The sequence below is a fragment of the Perca flavescens genome, chromosome 23 (genome assembly GCF_004354835.1).
Source record: "Perca flavescens isolate YP-PL-M2 chromosome 23, PFLA_1.0, whole genome shotgun sequence".
NCBI lineage: Eukaryota > Metazoa > Chordata > Actinopteri > Perciformes > Percidae > Perca > Perca flavescens.
Window position 1 is genome coordinate 14,512,751 of NC_041353.1, and position 13,346 is coordinate 14,526,096.

General features: G+C 41.1%; 1 protein-coding gene across 1 annotated transcript in view; it reads left to right on the top strand.

The window, feature by feature from the left end:
• gsap (gamma-secretase activating protein) overlaps positions 1 to 8,188 on the top strand; it is a 29,084-nt gene extending 20,896 nt beyond the window's left edge. The window contains exons 26-32 of the mRNA XM_028570080.1: positions 1,574 to 1,644; positions 1,830 to 1,924; positions 3,024 to 3,143; positions 4,850 to 4,911; positions 6,842 to 6,946; positions 7,692 to 7,788; positions 8,078 to 8,188. Of these exons, the coding sequence (XP_028425881.1) occupies positions 1,574 to 1,644; positions 1,830 to 1,924; positions 3,024 to 3,143; positions 4,850 to 4,911; positions 6,842 to 6,946; positions 7,692 to 7,788; positions 8,078 to 8,178 (651 nt within the window). The 3' untranslated portion in view covers positions 8,179 to 8,188. The remainder of the gene's footprint in view (positions 1 to 1,573; positions 1,645 to 1,829; positions 1,925 to 3,023; positions 3,144 to 4,849; positions 4,912 to 6,841; positions 6,947 to 7,691; positions 7,789 to 8,077) is intronic.
• Positions 8,189 to 13,346: the final 5,158 nt, after the last annotated feature.

The following is a 13,346-nucleotide window of genomic DNA, read 5'->3' on the forward strand; positions in this document are numbered from 1 at the left end:
AGCCAACGTCGGAGCAAAGAACAACCCACAAATAGCTTAATGTGAATTACTAAAAGCACTAATACATATTACGGAATTAATTGAAATAGGCTGCAATATTTTTTTAATTATGCAGAAAATGTATTCTATACCCAAGGTTATTAAACCTTTTTCACAGCAGGGGAGCCACACTGAGTAAAAAGTAAAGTCTCTTTGTCGGGCTAAGGCTCATGAAGACAAATCGCTGATTCCAGATTTTAGAAAGTCACATAGGGGATACTGCGTATGAGTCTGTGTCTTAAAATCAATGTTTGGCTTTTGTTCAGACTGATCTCATGGCGTGTTATCAAGACGCATACTCGCTTTTTTAGCTTGGTTTATCAACGCCGTTTGGCCTCCATTGACTTACATTACTTTGCGATTGCGTGTGAACGTGTCACGTTTCCTTCATGTCCTGCGTGTCACATTTCCTAAACTCAACCATTGCTTTCTTCTTTTACTAAACCCAACCGGTTCTTCTTTTCCTAATCCCAACCCGTCCGCTGTATACGGTGCTTAAAATGCGTACAGATAACATGCCACTTGTCAAAGTCAAAGTCACACAATAAACATTAGACATGTGTATAAAACAAACCATCTGTTTAACAAGAAAAAAATCCACACAAATTTGTCTAAACTTTGTAAAAATTTGTAAAAATTATCTAAAAACACATCAAATTGCATTGACTTCTATGGGATCGTCTGTTTTCTATCCCCCAAAAGAGGGCGCGGCCTTGACCTTTAGCGAAGTACCCATATGTGCCAACATTAATGTTGAAAAACCTCATAAACTGAATTTTTCATGCCATGGGACTTTTAATTTAACCAGTGTTCCTTGATTTTTTTGGGAATCCATTTCCTCTCTTGTGAACAGACAATATTAGACATTTTGCATAGAAAATATGTTAGATGGATCTTTTTTTTTGATTTTTCCATTGTGATAAACTTAATGAAGGATGTTTAAAAAGCAAAGCAAAAGTCAAAACAAAACAAAACCCAGAGTAGCTTATTATTCCATTTGTCTTGACACTTTATTTTTTATTTTTGGGCAAGTCCATTACATAAGTGAAACTAATTGAAATTCCCACCCCGTGGTCAATGGAGGACGTTACCGGCTAGGGCTTGTGGAGAGTTTCCGTCTGGTGTGCAAGATGTGAGTGTGGCAGATCGTCTTCCTGTTATTCGACAGGAGATGAGAGAGTGGTCATTTGTGGAAAGGAGTGTGTAATGTGTGTGTTCCAGCATGTTTCAGATGAGTCAAGTTCATTGAAATGATCCAATATGCTGACAGATGTGTGGTGAAATGATGTGGGCGACTGTGAAACCTATGTTCACATCCTGATCCACTGTGTTGCTCTTGTTCACTGGAAATGAAAACGGGAAGTAGGAAAGAAAAAAAGAGGGAAGCGAGTAAACCGATCAAGTGTACATTTCCACGAAGAAAACATCGTCATAGAAGAAAAATGTCTTGTTTTCAGATGAAGATGTTGCATTTGAATCTAATCGAGCATCTCCTTCTCTAAGCACTCACGTGTGTGTTTCTGTGTGTGTTTAGCTGGAGCTCATCAGACACATGCTGGAGTCAGTCTGGCTGAAGTACAAACTTGGCCCTCGTGTTTTGTGCTTGTGAGTAGCCCTCCCTCATGAGTGTGTTTCTCCTTTAAAGTTTGTCACTAATGTGAAGTGTAAAGGGCTGACAGAATGTGTGTGTTTGTGTGTGCATGTCCACATGTGAAAACAGTAGATGACCCCTCTTCTTGTGTGCGCTCCCGTTATGTAACATTCCTGTCCGTATTTTCTGTGTATTACAGTACACAACAGGGCAGTCCAGCTGAGTGGTCCGTGTTTCACTTCATGTTTCGGATCCTGGAAGCCACGAGGGGTCTCTGCCTGCCCCTCCCACCTGGTACACCCCCCCCACACACACACACACACACACACACACGCCACAAGGGGTCTCTCTGCCTACCCCTGCCTGTGTGTCCATAATCATGACTGAGCTCTTACTGTTTTACGCTGTAACATCAAAAAGGCCAGCTTCTTGCATGTGTGTAAAAGTGATCACATGATAATGTGTGTAATTTGTGTATGCAAGTATAAAATAATGTATCTGTAAGTAACCAAGCTGGAGCATGGTCCACTTACTTAAAACAACTGCAGCGCACGCACACACACGTTATAATCCAGTCTGTCTCTGTCTCACCAAGAATAACAATGTGTGTTTGCACTGAGGGACAACAAACCAGCTCTTTTCAGCACTAATGTAACCAAAAATATGTTTAACATTAGCATAGCGCAGACATGGGTAAAGCAGAGTGTGAATACATTTTCAATAATTTGAATTCATTTTCCAGTGTTTGCGGTATAAATCCCCCTGTTATGCAGTCCCATGACTTTAGTCATAGCTTACACAGGAAAGGCTTGTGGGATAGAATCCCAAACCGTCTGGCAACGAACGAGAGAGGAAACGAGAAATGCCTTGAAGCAAGGCAGCACACCCTAACACTGACGCTGCTGGTGTAAATGTGTGTATACTGGCTGTATAACAGCTGTAAAACAACAGGCGTAGTGAGCATGGGTTCCTTATGGTGAATCAAAGTAAAAAAAAAACAAAGCAATTACACAGGTAGGAGGTGTTTTTAGCCATGCTAGCAGCACAGCTCTCTGTCCAATACTTTTTAAACTACAGTAATGACATTCCCATCAGTCTTGGCCGAACTGTGTTTAGTACTAATTAGCAAATGTTAGCACGCTAACACGCTAAACTAAGACACTATATACCAATAAAAATCAACTTTAGCATTGTCAATGTGAGCATGTTAGTATGCTGACGTTAGCATTAAGCTCAAAGCACCGCTGTGTCTAAATACAACCTCACAGAGCTGCTAGCATGCCTGTAGAATCTTTGGTGTTCCTTTTTTTTTCTCCTTTGTTGTTTTCAGGAACATCAAAAGCTAAAATCTCTTCTTCTTCTTTTTCATCATCTGCCCCACTGTTCTCTCCAGGCTATCACACTCTGTTAGCAGTGTTTGCTGTGCGTTGCCTCCCTCATCACACCTTCCTACAGTACATTGACCACGGCTTCCTGCAGCTAACTGAGACCTTTGTGTCTCGGCTCATGACAGGTACACACACACACACACACACACACACACACACACACACACACACACACACACACACACACACACACACACACACACACACAAACACACACACACACACACTAAATACGCAGCATTGCTCCTTTTCTTTGTATACTTTTTTCATTGTATGTACAGAGAGGTCAGAGGTTGAGATTAGGTACCATGGGGATTCAGTGCCTCACTCAAAAAAATTGATATTGTTTATTTTGTATGTCTGTGTGGATTTCATACCATGGAAAGTACATTGTTCAAAGGCCAAACATTGTGACTTGGCACTGAGATCAACAGAACTAAAATATCCCTAAAATATCCTCACTCTTGATCTTGTTGTAGTTTACATGGATATTTCTCATGGAGAGAACAAACAAAGATACACAAAGATGAAAAGATTATTTAAAGGGCTAAGTCCAAATGGTTGTTAAACTTCAAAGTGAGAGAAAAGGATGTTTTGGGACTTTGAAGTAAGAGGGTTCCTGCGTCACTTCTCCCCAGGGATTAATCAAATAAGTATATATATCTATTTAGATTTCACTATTCTATTCTGGACAACTGGTTGCACAGGTTTGCTGTTTCTGCCTCATTACAAACACACACACAGACATATATTTTCATCCAGAATTTACAAATATAACCTAGTCTAATTTAGCTTGGTTCCAGACTTCTGCACTGCTGCCCATATCTCAGATTGTTTTGCAATTTACATAAATCACGAAAACTACTAAAAAATACACAAATGTGGTGCCACTTCATGTTAAAATAATCTAACCAGTTTATAAAATAAAATAAGTCTGGACATTATAGGTGTACTGAGTCCAACCGAATGGCATCACCATCCTTAGAGCCGCGCCGATAGCTTGGCTAATAATCTCTGCTAGTGGAGGAGCTCAGAAACTTGAAGGACAAAAAGATAATCAGGAGCAGCAGCTGCAGTAACGATGCCAGTGTTTTGGACTGTATTGGTGAAGAAGTTTAAGAAAGGAGTTAAATAGTCTGGGAAGAACTCTGAGTCTATCATCTGCTCAGTCACATTTTGAGAAGTCAGATGAGGCAGTTTTTTTCTCCTAACAACAACCCACCCCTGAGACAGGTTGGATGCCCAGGACATCCTACAGTAAATAAAATGCATCTCCCAGAATGCTTCTTAACACCTGGGAGAAATCCTGGAGCTGCTGAAGCAAGTTGCCGGGTCAAAGGATGTCAGAGGGTCTTTGCTCTGTTTCCCTTTTTGAACAGATGGCTCTCACTGCAACACGTAAACAATACACCTTCTGGGATGTGTCTTCAAGCCAAAATAAGAAAGTGGTGCTGGCTCAGGATCGTCTTTGCTTGGGGGGTTCATTTGTGAAGCCTTGCTTGTCAAAACATTGTCTGTTATCTTTTTTATAAAAGCGGAATATCCCACTAATGTTTTTTTAATCCATGGAAATTAGCATATGGGTAGAAAGGAGTTATAGCGATCTGGGATTTTGTGGATTTTATTTGCATTTATTTTACATGAAGTGTCTCCAGATAAAGAAAATAATAACACTGTAATCCTATGTTTGCTTTCAAAGGATTCTAAGCAATTCATTTTGGTATAAATCTAGAGAGAAGGTGTGACATTGCATTATTTCTCCTACCCTGTGAGATTTGTCTTCAGAAAAGTAATTAGCACCATGTCTCCTCTCTTTCCTTTTTGTGTTTAGATTTGGACAACAGTGATGCCAACGAGAGACTGAAGTTCAGCATACTTAAGAGACTCCCTGAGGTACTTTTGTGTGCGACCAAACATGAGGTTTTAATGCAGGGCCAGGAGTAGTTCAGAGGAGTCTGCCATCCAAATGATGACACGTTGAGTGTACCAACTTGGAGGGCAGAGCTGAAACGTAGCAGTCCGTGGTTCAGCTAGTAACACAATGCGTGATGCTACTATGATCCCATCTGTTAGTGAAGGCGACGTTTGATCTTTTCTCGAATGGTTCTCTCTCCCCAAACTTCCCATTCTGGTCCAATTAAGAGTTGGAAGTTATTTTAGGTCTCATCTCCCTCAAGCCCCCCTCAAGCCAATCACAAAGCTCTTGTGTAACTGGCTGGTGTGTGTGTGTGTGTGTGTGTTGGGGAGGGGGTAGTGTAGGTAGTTGTATAGTGTGTGTGTGTGTGTGTGTGTGTGTGTGTGTGTGTGTGTGTGTGTGTGTGTGTTTATGTGTATCCCCAAGTCTTGTGTAACGTCCACGTGTTCCCATGTGGATGGTACAGTATATCGCTTCTGTAGCTGTGTGTGTGTGTGTTCCGTCCGCATTGTGGTCAGAGGAATGTTGAGTGTTTAGTGTCTCTGTTCGGTTTCCTGCCCATCAGACTTTTGTTGGGTGAGTTTGGCAGGCAGGAGAGATTTAGCAGGTACACCACACACACACACACACACACACACACACACACACACACACACACACACACACACACACACACACACACACACACACACACACACACACACACACACACACAGCAAGAAAACAGGAGATGTTGGCAAACTGTAGGGAATTAAATCCTTGCTAAACCCAGCATCCCCTTAATTGTCATCTTCAAAGCCTTGTTATAGTGTATATACATAAACTAGTCAAGATAACTTGTTTATTTACAAATATTTACACCCAATAACTGCCATAAATGCCCCCTCTAAAAAAAGCCCGGTCTGCTCTGATTGATCAGCATTTCCAGGTCTTGGGCATCTGCGCTTTCAGAGTCTCTGCACCGTCATTGCAACTGGGGAATGACTGTAACGGCACTGTGGCATCACTTTCTACCTATATATAGTATAGTTGTGATATCACAACCGTATGGTTTCATAGTATTTATATAGCATCTGTACTGCTTTATAATCAAAAAAAGATATGTAAATGTCACATTTTACAATATGGGACCTTTAACTAGTAGCTCTTATCACAAGGTCCCCTACATTTCCCTTTTTTCCTGAGCTTTTAGCTCATTAAATAAAAGTTTAGTTCACCTCGTCTCATGTTGCATATACCAACAGGTTATGGGTTCAAACTAAATGTGATTATTTCCTCTAAGATTAGAATATTTTAAAGTGTTAATTTCACGGAATAAAGTAAAACTGAGTGAGAGGTTTGAAAATAAGCAATTTCTTTTTGCAGAAATATGTTCCCCTGCTGATTTCTTTGACAATCAACCCCTTTTTGACAACCCCTCTGATTTATCTCACGATGCCTGTAGGGGAGCCTGACCCCAATGTTGGGAATCACTGGCCCTGACATTATCTCACGAGTTGAGACACTGAGGTTGTGTTGTTTCTTCTCACGTCTGATAATAACACAATGCTCGAAGTGATTGAGCAGCTTTGTAACTCGGCTGTGTGTTTGTAGCTCGACAGAAAGCAGTCTTGAGGAAAAGCTGCATTCTTTCTTAGTGCCAGTCACACCTGTAGTCTCTATTTCGCTTAAGTTATTTATTACCGTTGAAACCGTACTGAAAAATATGATTTCTCTTGGTTCCCTTCATTAGCAGTCAACTCATTAATAATGGTTTGGAGTTCCAGTTGGCAAAATAGAAAGGGACAGATGTTCATTTGCCTCAGGGATTATGTTTATTATAACATAAGCTACATGCCTAAAATGTAAACTATTTTGTGTGTGTGTGTGTGTGTGTGTGTGTGTGTGTGTGTGTGTGTGTGTGTGTAGCCTATGGAGCAGAGGATCTACCATATGTGGGACCATCCTATCAGTTCAGCTTCCATCTCCAGAGATTATACCAGGACGCTGCTAGAGAAGCTCAACAAAAACAAGGTAACACAGCACAGTGTGTCACCCATGCTGCAGAGAGCACATGCTGATACACTGCCGACTAGCAAACACACAATGTGCTCATTAGCAATAAACACAAAAGTACAGCAGAGGCTGAATGGAATGTCATTAGTTTTGCAGGTATTTGATCATAAACCACTGTATTGGACAAATTAGCTAACAATGCTAAAAGAGTTGCTGGTTCAAGCTCCCCAAATGTGAGGATGTAGAGCTTTTCTCAGTGTTCTATCTTTGTAAATTCAAAATGTTTTGGTTTTGGACTGTTTTTCAGACGAGACAAGCTTTCTGAAGACATCTTCTTTGGCTCTGGAAACTTGCGCTTGGCTATTATCACAATTTTCTGACAAGGAATCATTGCAGCCCTAAAACATGTTAACTTCAGAAACTCTTTTTCAGCCAGTGTTACACACTGGCAGAAAAAAATGTCTGCCTCGGGCTTCTTTATTAAGTCTTTAAACAGTGACCATACATCTATCCACTTCATGTTGCTATTGGCCAGTTTCAGTCAGCTAATTGGCAAGCAAAGCCAGTGGCATTTCGTGCAATGACAAGATAAGAATGTATGGCTGCCTAAAAAGTTAAACTGCAACTAACTTTATCCAAAAGAGGAAGAAAATGAGTTAAGGTGACTTCTTTTGTAATTTGCTGCAGATTAGTTTTGACTGTGTGTATCCTGGAAAACCTGCAGAATCCACAGTAGTGTTTCTGTTTTTTTCTTCCTCCTCAGGGATTTGCATTCACTGGCAGAGACAAGCCAGGCTTCAGACCTGAATTTCTGCCTCTTACCTACCTGGCAAAAATTCTCTCTGATACAGAGGAACAAGGTAGTGTATGTGTGTGTGTGTGTGTGTGTGTGTGTGTGTGTGTGTGTGTGTGTGTGTGTGTGTGTGTGTGTGTGTGTGTGTGTGTGTGTGTGTGTGTGTGTGTGTGTGTGTGTGTATCCTGCCTGGTTTAGACACAGAGGCCTTTGGAGCATCAAGACAGAATATGTGCGTTTATGTGCATGCTTGGTCCAAATGTAGCTCCATCATGAAGGAGCCAGGAAGGAAGTGCATGGTTGTGTCTGGCGTTATATCCTGCATCTCCCTCTAACTCCTCTTCCTGTGTTTGCAGCTCTGAACCCTTTCGAGGAGCAGGAGAACGTGGATGCCAGGTTTGTGGAGGAGACAGCTCTGAAACAGACACTAATACTGCTGGGCTTTGAGGAAAAATGAAGCATGTGGAGGGGAGCGCCGGGGCGGAGAGGGGCTGGGGGATGGATGGATCGAGGGGGGAAATGTGTTTGAGAGAACAGTAATCATTAACTGGGCCTTGAGGATAAGTAACAGATGAATGGATGATGGAGAGACGGAGGGCGAGAAGTGAAAGATGAATGGGCAGATTGAAAGGCAGGAGCGCTCATAAACAAGCTCTCATCTGTTTGATGACAGATTAGGGTGGGGCAGAAGGAAAGATGGATGGAGACACCCAGAAAGGAAAGATGGAGGGGCAGAGTGGATGAAGTCACACTTTTTTCCCCCTATTAAATATGAAAGTGTGCAATGGACAATATGAACCAAAACTTAAAAAAAAAAAAAAAAAAAAAAACAATAGGGAACTTCAGGTAGGGGTTTAATTCAATTTGGGGAAAACATGGTTTTCTAATTTTTTTTATTGAAAATCGATAACTGCAGGCAGCTATTTATATGATCTGGAGCAGCAACAGTTCTCTCCATAACTTCTCCATTTTCTCTCATACAATTTATGAACATTGATGTCAAATACCGCATACGGTATTTATAAATCAAACACACTTGTTTTATTCTCCGGTGTGTCCTGTAATGCCGCCGCTGCCCCCCCGTCCATCAACTTGATTACATGCTGACAAACGCTTTGCGGACACAGTAGCTTGATATGATCAGTCAGGCAGCGGCTGCTGTGCATTCAATCTGATATTAACTCGCAGTTATAAACAGTCTTCGCAGCTGAAAGGGGCTTCGGTATAACTCAGTAAGACTACTTGGGCGATTTAAAATGACAACCACCAACCAGATACAGGTTTTGTAAACTGAATGTATGAATCAACATATACCCTTACTCTTCATGGGAAATAATACACTGAATGTTACTTTATACCAACACCGCTGATTTTGAGACAACTGAGATGTGGATTAAACACAAGTGGCTAAATCAGGAACACGTCTGAAATATGTTTGTTGCTGGCTGCCATATGGATCAAATGGGCAGGGTATCATCTCAAATGTTTTGTTACTAGTGCTGCTAAGATGCCTATGTTTCTGATAACTTACATTTTGAGATATGTTTTTCTACAAAACCCTTGTAGAAAAAACATTGTCTAGACCCAAGTGGGTGGTACAAGAACTTTGGCTAACTAGTCTAAAACTGCCCGATTTTAATTTAAGGTGAGACTGCTTAACCTAGACAGAAATAACACATTCTTACTAATACAAATCAGAAGTTGAATTCATAAGCAATAAAGCACACTCCTTACTTGGTCTGTATGACCTGTAGCTTATGATGGGCAAATTAGTTTTCGATATTTTGCTACATCCAGCCCTACTAAATTAAGCCCTACTATAATTAACTGGACATGAAGGGAAAACAGCTGACTACAATAACTTTATAGAAACTGTATTTATATATAGCACATTGCAAAATCTGTCAACAAAATGCTTTACAAATCATCAAATCGAGCAAGACAGTAAAGGGTTAATAATAAGGCATAAAGAATAGAAACTATAAAAAAAGAAAACACTGACATCAAATTCTGTCCACACACACACACACACAGAGTCTGGTTTAAATAAGGTGCCTGTGTCTCCGTAATCATGACTGAGCTCTTACTGTAAATCGAGAAATTCTTCGGTATTGTGTTTGTGTGTGTGGCATGTGTTCATAATAACTTTTATAGTGTCTGAATGTTGGCACCGTCTGAGACTAAATACCGGAGTTTATTTACATCTGATGTCGTGCTTTGATCTGAGAAATGACTCTTACATTCCTCTGATAGTAAAGGATTTTATAATGACTCGTGCAGTGATGTGCAGTGGATTATTTGTGTGGGTAGGCAGTGACCTTTAATGTGGAATATTGGCCCCCTATAGCCTATATAATAACGCAGTATACAATATGGGACCTTTAACTAGTAGCAACACAATATACATGCCTTTATCTCGGAAGTCGGAACACACGCAGAGAGAGAGAGAGAGAGAGAGAGAGAGAGAGAGAGAGAGAGAGAGAGAGAGAGAGAGAGAGAGAGAGCTTGGTGTCAGCGCACTAACACGGCTGATAGGCCTACTCCTAGGCTACGACCACACAGGTTTTGGTGACGGCGCACCAGGATGAGAAAACAGAACCAGTCTAAATGTTGGTGTCAGCGCACCGATCAGTAGTAGTACAGTAGAACAGCTGTTTTCCATTACCTTTGCGTTGTGCAGGCTGGTATGCAGCCTGGGCTGCTCATGTAGGGCCACATATCATATATAACATATATGTCTGAGAGTAGACTTGGGTTGTGGACTTCTCCTGCTTGAGCAGAGCTCTTGGCAAATTGTTCAAGTCTAACATAGTCTCGGACTTTCAGCCACACTCTGTCGCTGCTGGGCAAAAAGAGTAGGCACGGAAAACACAAAAAGCTTGCTAGTTTAGCGGCAGCCACTCGGTCCTTCTTTTGGTAACTTTGCCACTCTATGAAAAGTCAGAGTAACTTAATATTTTGCCCCTTCTGCTTCTGAGTAAAATTCTAGGTCAGGTGTTGGTTTCCCATTAGTAATCACACCTATTTGTTCTTCATGAGCCAATGTTGAATATATTTTTTAAGTATGGAAATTCCGTGCTGACCGCCGGTGTAGCTATCCGCTGCTATGTGCTAACGTCGTCACCTTATGGGTGCTACAGCCGAAGATCCTCTATACTACACTCTCTGCTACCGCTAAGGGCAGTTCAGGGCGCGGGGCCGAGCGAGATGGTGTGGATTTTTCACGTGACATGAGGCTGGTCCATTTGCCGATCGTTGATCATTCAACCAGAGACGGTTTAGAGGATCTTTGATTCAACACAGCGGGAGAACCGACTACGCATGCTCAAATCTACTTTAATGTTGGCCTGTTCGCCAAACCTCTTCCATGGGCCGCACGCCTCTGCCTCAGTTCTTCGCTCAACACGCGGCCCGCCCATTGCATTAAACTTGATGCATTCAGGAACGGTAGTTTTTAGGATCAACCTGTGGTAAAAGGAGCATACTATAATTTTAAAACAACTTTTCTGACTATTTTACTGGAGTATGTGTAACCTTGACAAATCATGAAATTAAATGATTAATAATGAAAATAATATAAATAAATAAAATTATGAAAATGAAAAAATATCATAATCTCAACACTTCCTTTTAGCTTTGGTAAGGCACTGCCGACCCAGCCTACCCTGAACGCACATCACTGCACTGGTGTTTCTTATGTTTACACAAAATGTTTTGTAAGATGGATTGTAAATAAAGAGATCTTTTTTCAAGTTTACTGTATTTTTCTTGTTTTACTGCCAGCCTTTTGAAGAACTTTGTGGCAATAGCGAGCCTATACTAGGCCTTAATAGCTTACTTTGTTTCTAGTGGATTGCATTTGAACTCTGAGTGTTTTGGACAGACTCAGCTGAGTTCCACTGAAGTCAGGAAATAATCTCAGCATCAGTCATCATGCACACTGAGTCACATTTAACGAGATGTAGTACCAATCACGCTTTTATACAGGCTTGTTTCGCAATACCTACATTAGTTCCAAATTACACTGTTTTCTGTTTTTACTTTGAGCTTCACCACCTTGGTTACATCATGTCAAATAATTCTCTTCTGGGGAATTTGTCTTTTAAATGTGCATAAATCACTCATTCCCCGCCCTATTGCCTCCTCCACACTCTGTTACGAAGCCAGTGTTATGTAGACGGTTAATAAGCACAAACAGTTAGGGGCTAAGCTGACAGCTTCCACCATCACACACACACACACACACACACACACACACACACACACACACACACACACACACACACACACACATCAGAGAGTGGACAGGGCTGCCTCAAAGATAAAATAAACCTGTTCCCTTGTTGAACCTTTTAAGATGTTGGCTAACACAGCCAGTATTGCATTCTAGGCTTACACTAGTGGTTACCAAGCCCCACATTCCTATCAGATTAGTTTACTTTAATTGTTTATCCATTGCTTTTGTTTTTCCATTACTTTAAGCTGTTTCAGCTGCTTCTCCATGAACTTGCAGCTAACTATTTAAACTGTTAAACTAACTATTTTGACTGTTATTGTTTGCCAGCTGATGTCAATACAATGTTACAACTAATTAATGTGGTCAGCCTATTGCAGCAGGTAGCTTACTGTTTATTGGGGCAAGAAATGTAAATCTATTTGATTGTTTTTTTCCCCCTCATAACCACAATATGATTTATATTTTTCCACATTAGTTGGGCTACTCTATGAACTGCAGGAGTACAGAAGTAGTTGTGAATCACTGATGTACACAGTAATCGCCCTGCTCGGTTCACAACACACACACACAAGCTGCATAATACGCTCATTGACACTAAAACTACTTTCCCCTCAAACCAAGATCAGCAGATAGAACAACTTCCAGTAAATTTGTAGAAGCATCAAAGGCAAACTCCTTTGTTTTTGGTCACTAGTAAGCAACTCTCCATCCCATTAAGGGCTCCACTTTTATTTATGTTATCCTTTGACTTTTTCCGACTGCAATCTCTCGATCCTCTTCATCTCCTCTCTTCGTCATTCTTTATGCACTTTCATTGCCTGATCTTCCGGTCTATATTTACATTCATAATTTCAGGCATTAAGCAGGCACTCTTAGCCTGGCTTAGAGCTTTGCACCCATTGCAATGTATTCATCAGCTGCAAGATTACAAGAGAAGGATATGCAGAAATAATCCAGCGTCCCTGAAATATGAATTTACAGTATCTTTAAAGGTGCCATGGCATGAAAATGTCACTTTATGAGGTTTTTTTAACATTAATATGTGTTTCCCCCAGCCTGCCTATGGTCCCCCAGTGTCTTGAAATGGCGATAGGCGTAAACCGAGCCCTGGGTATCCTGCTCTGCCTTTGAGAAAATGAAAGCCCCGATGGGCCGATCTGGAATCTTGCTCCTTATGAGGTCATAAGGAGCAAGATTACCTCCCCTTTCTCTGCTTTGCCCGCCCAGAGAATTTGGTCTGCCCAAAGTGGCTGTAATTCTGCACCAAGGCTGAATTTCTGGAAAGAGACTTCAGATACAGTATTAGGGGACCACTAAGGTCTATATAAAAGCATCCAAAGAGCACCATGTCATGGGACCTTTAAGAGAAAGGAATGAAGAAAATTACA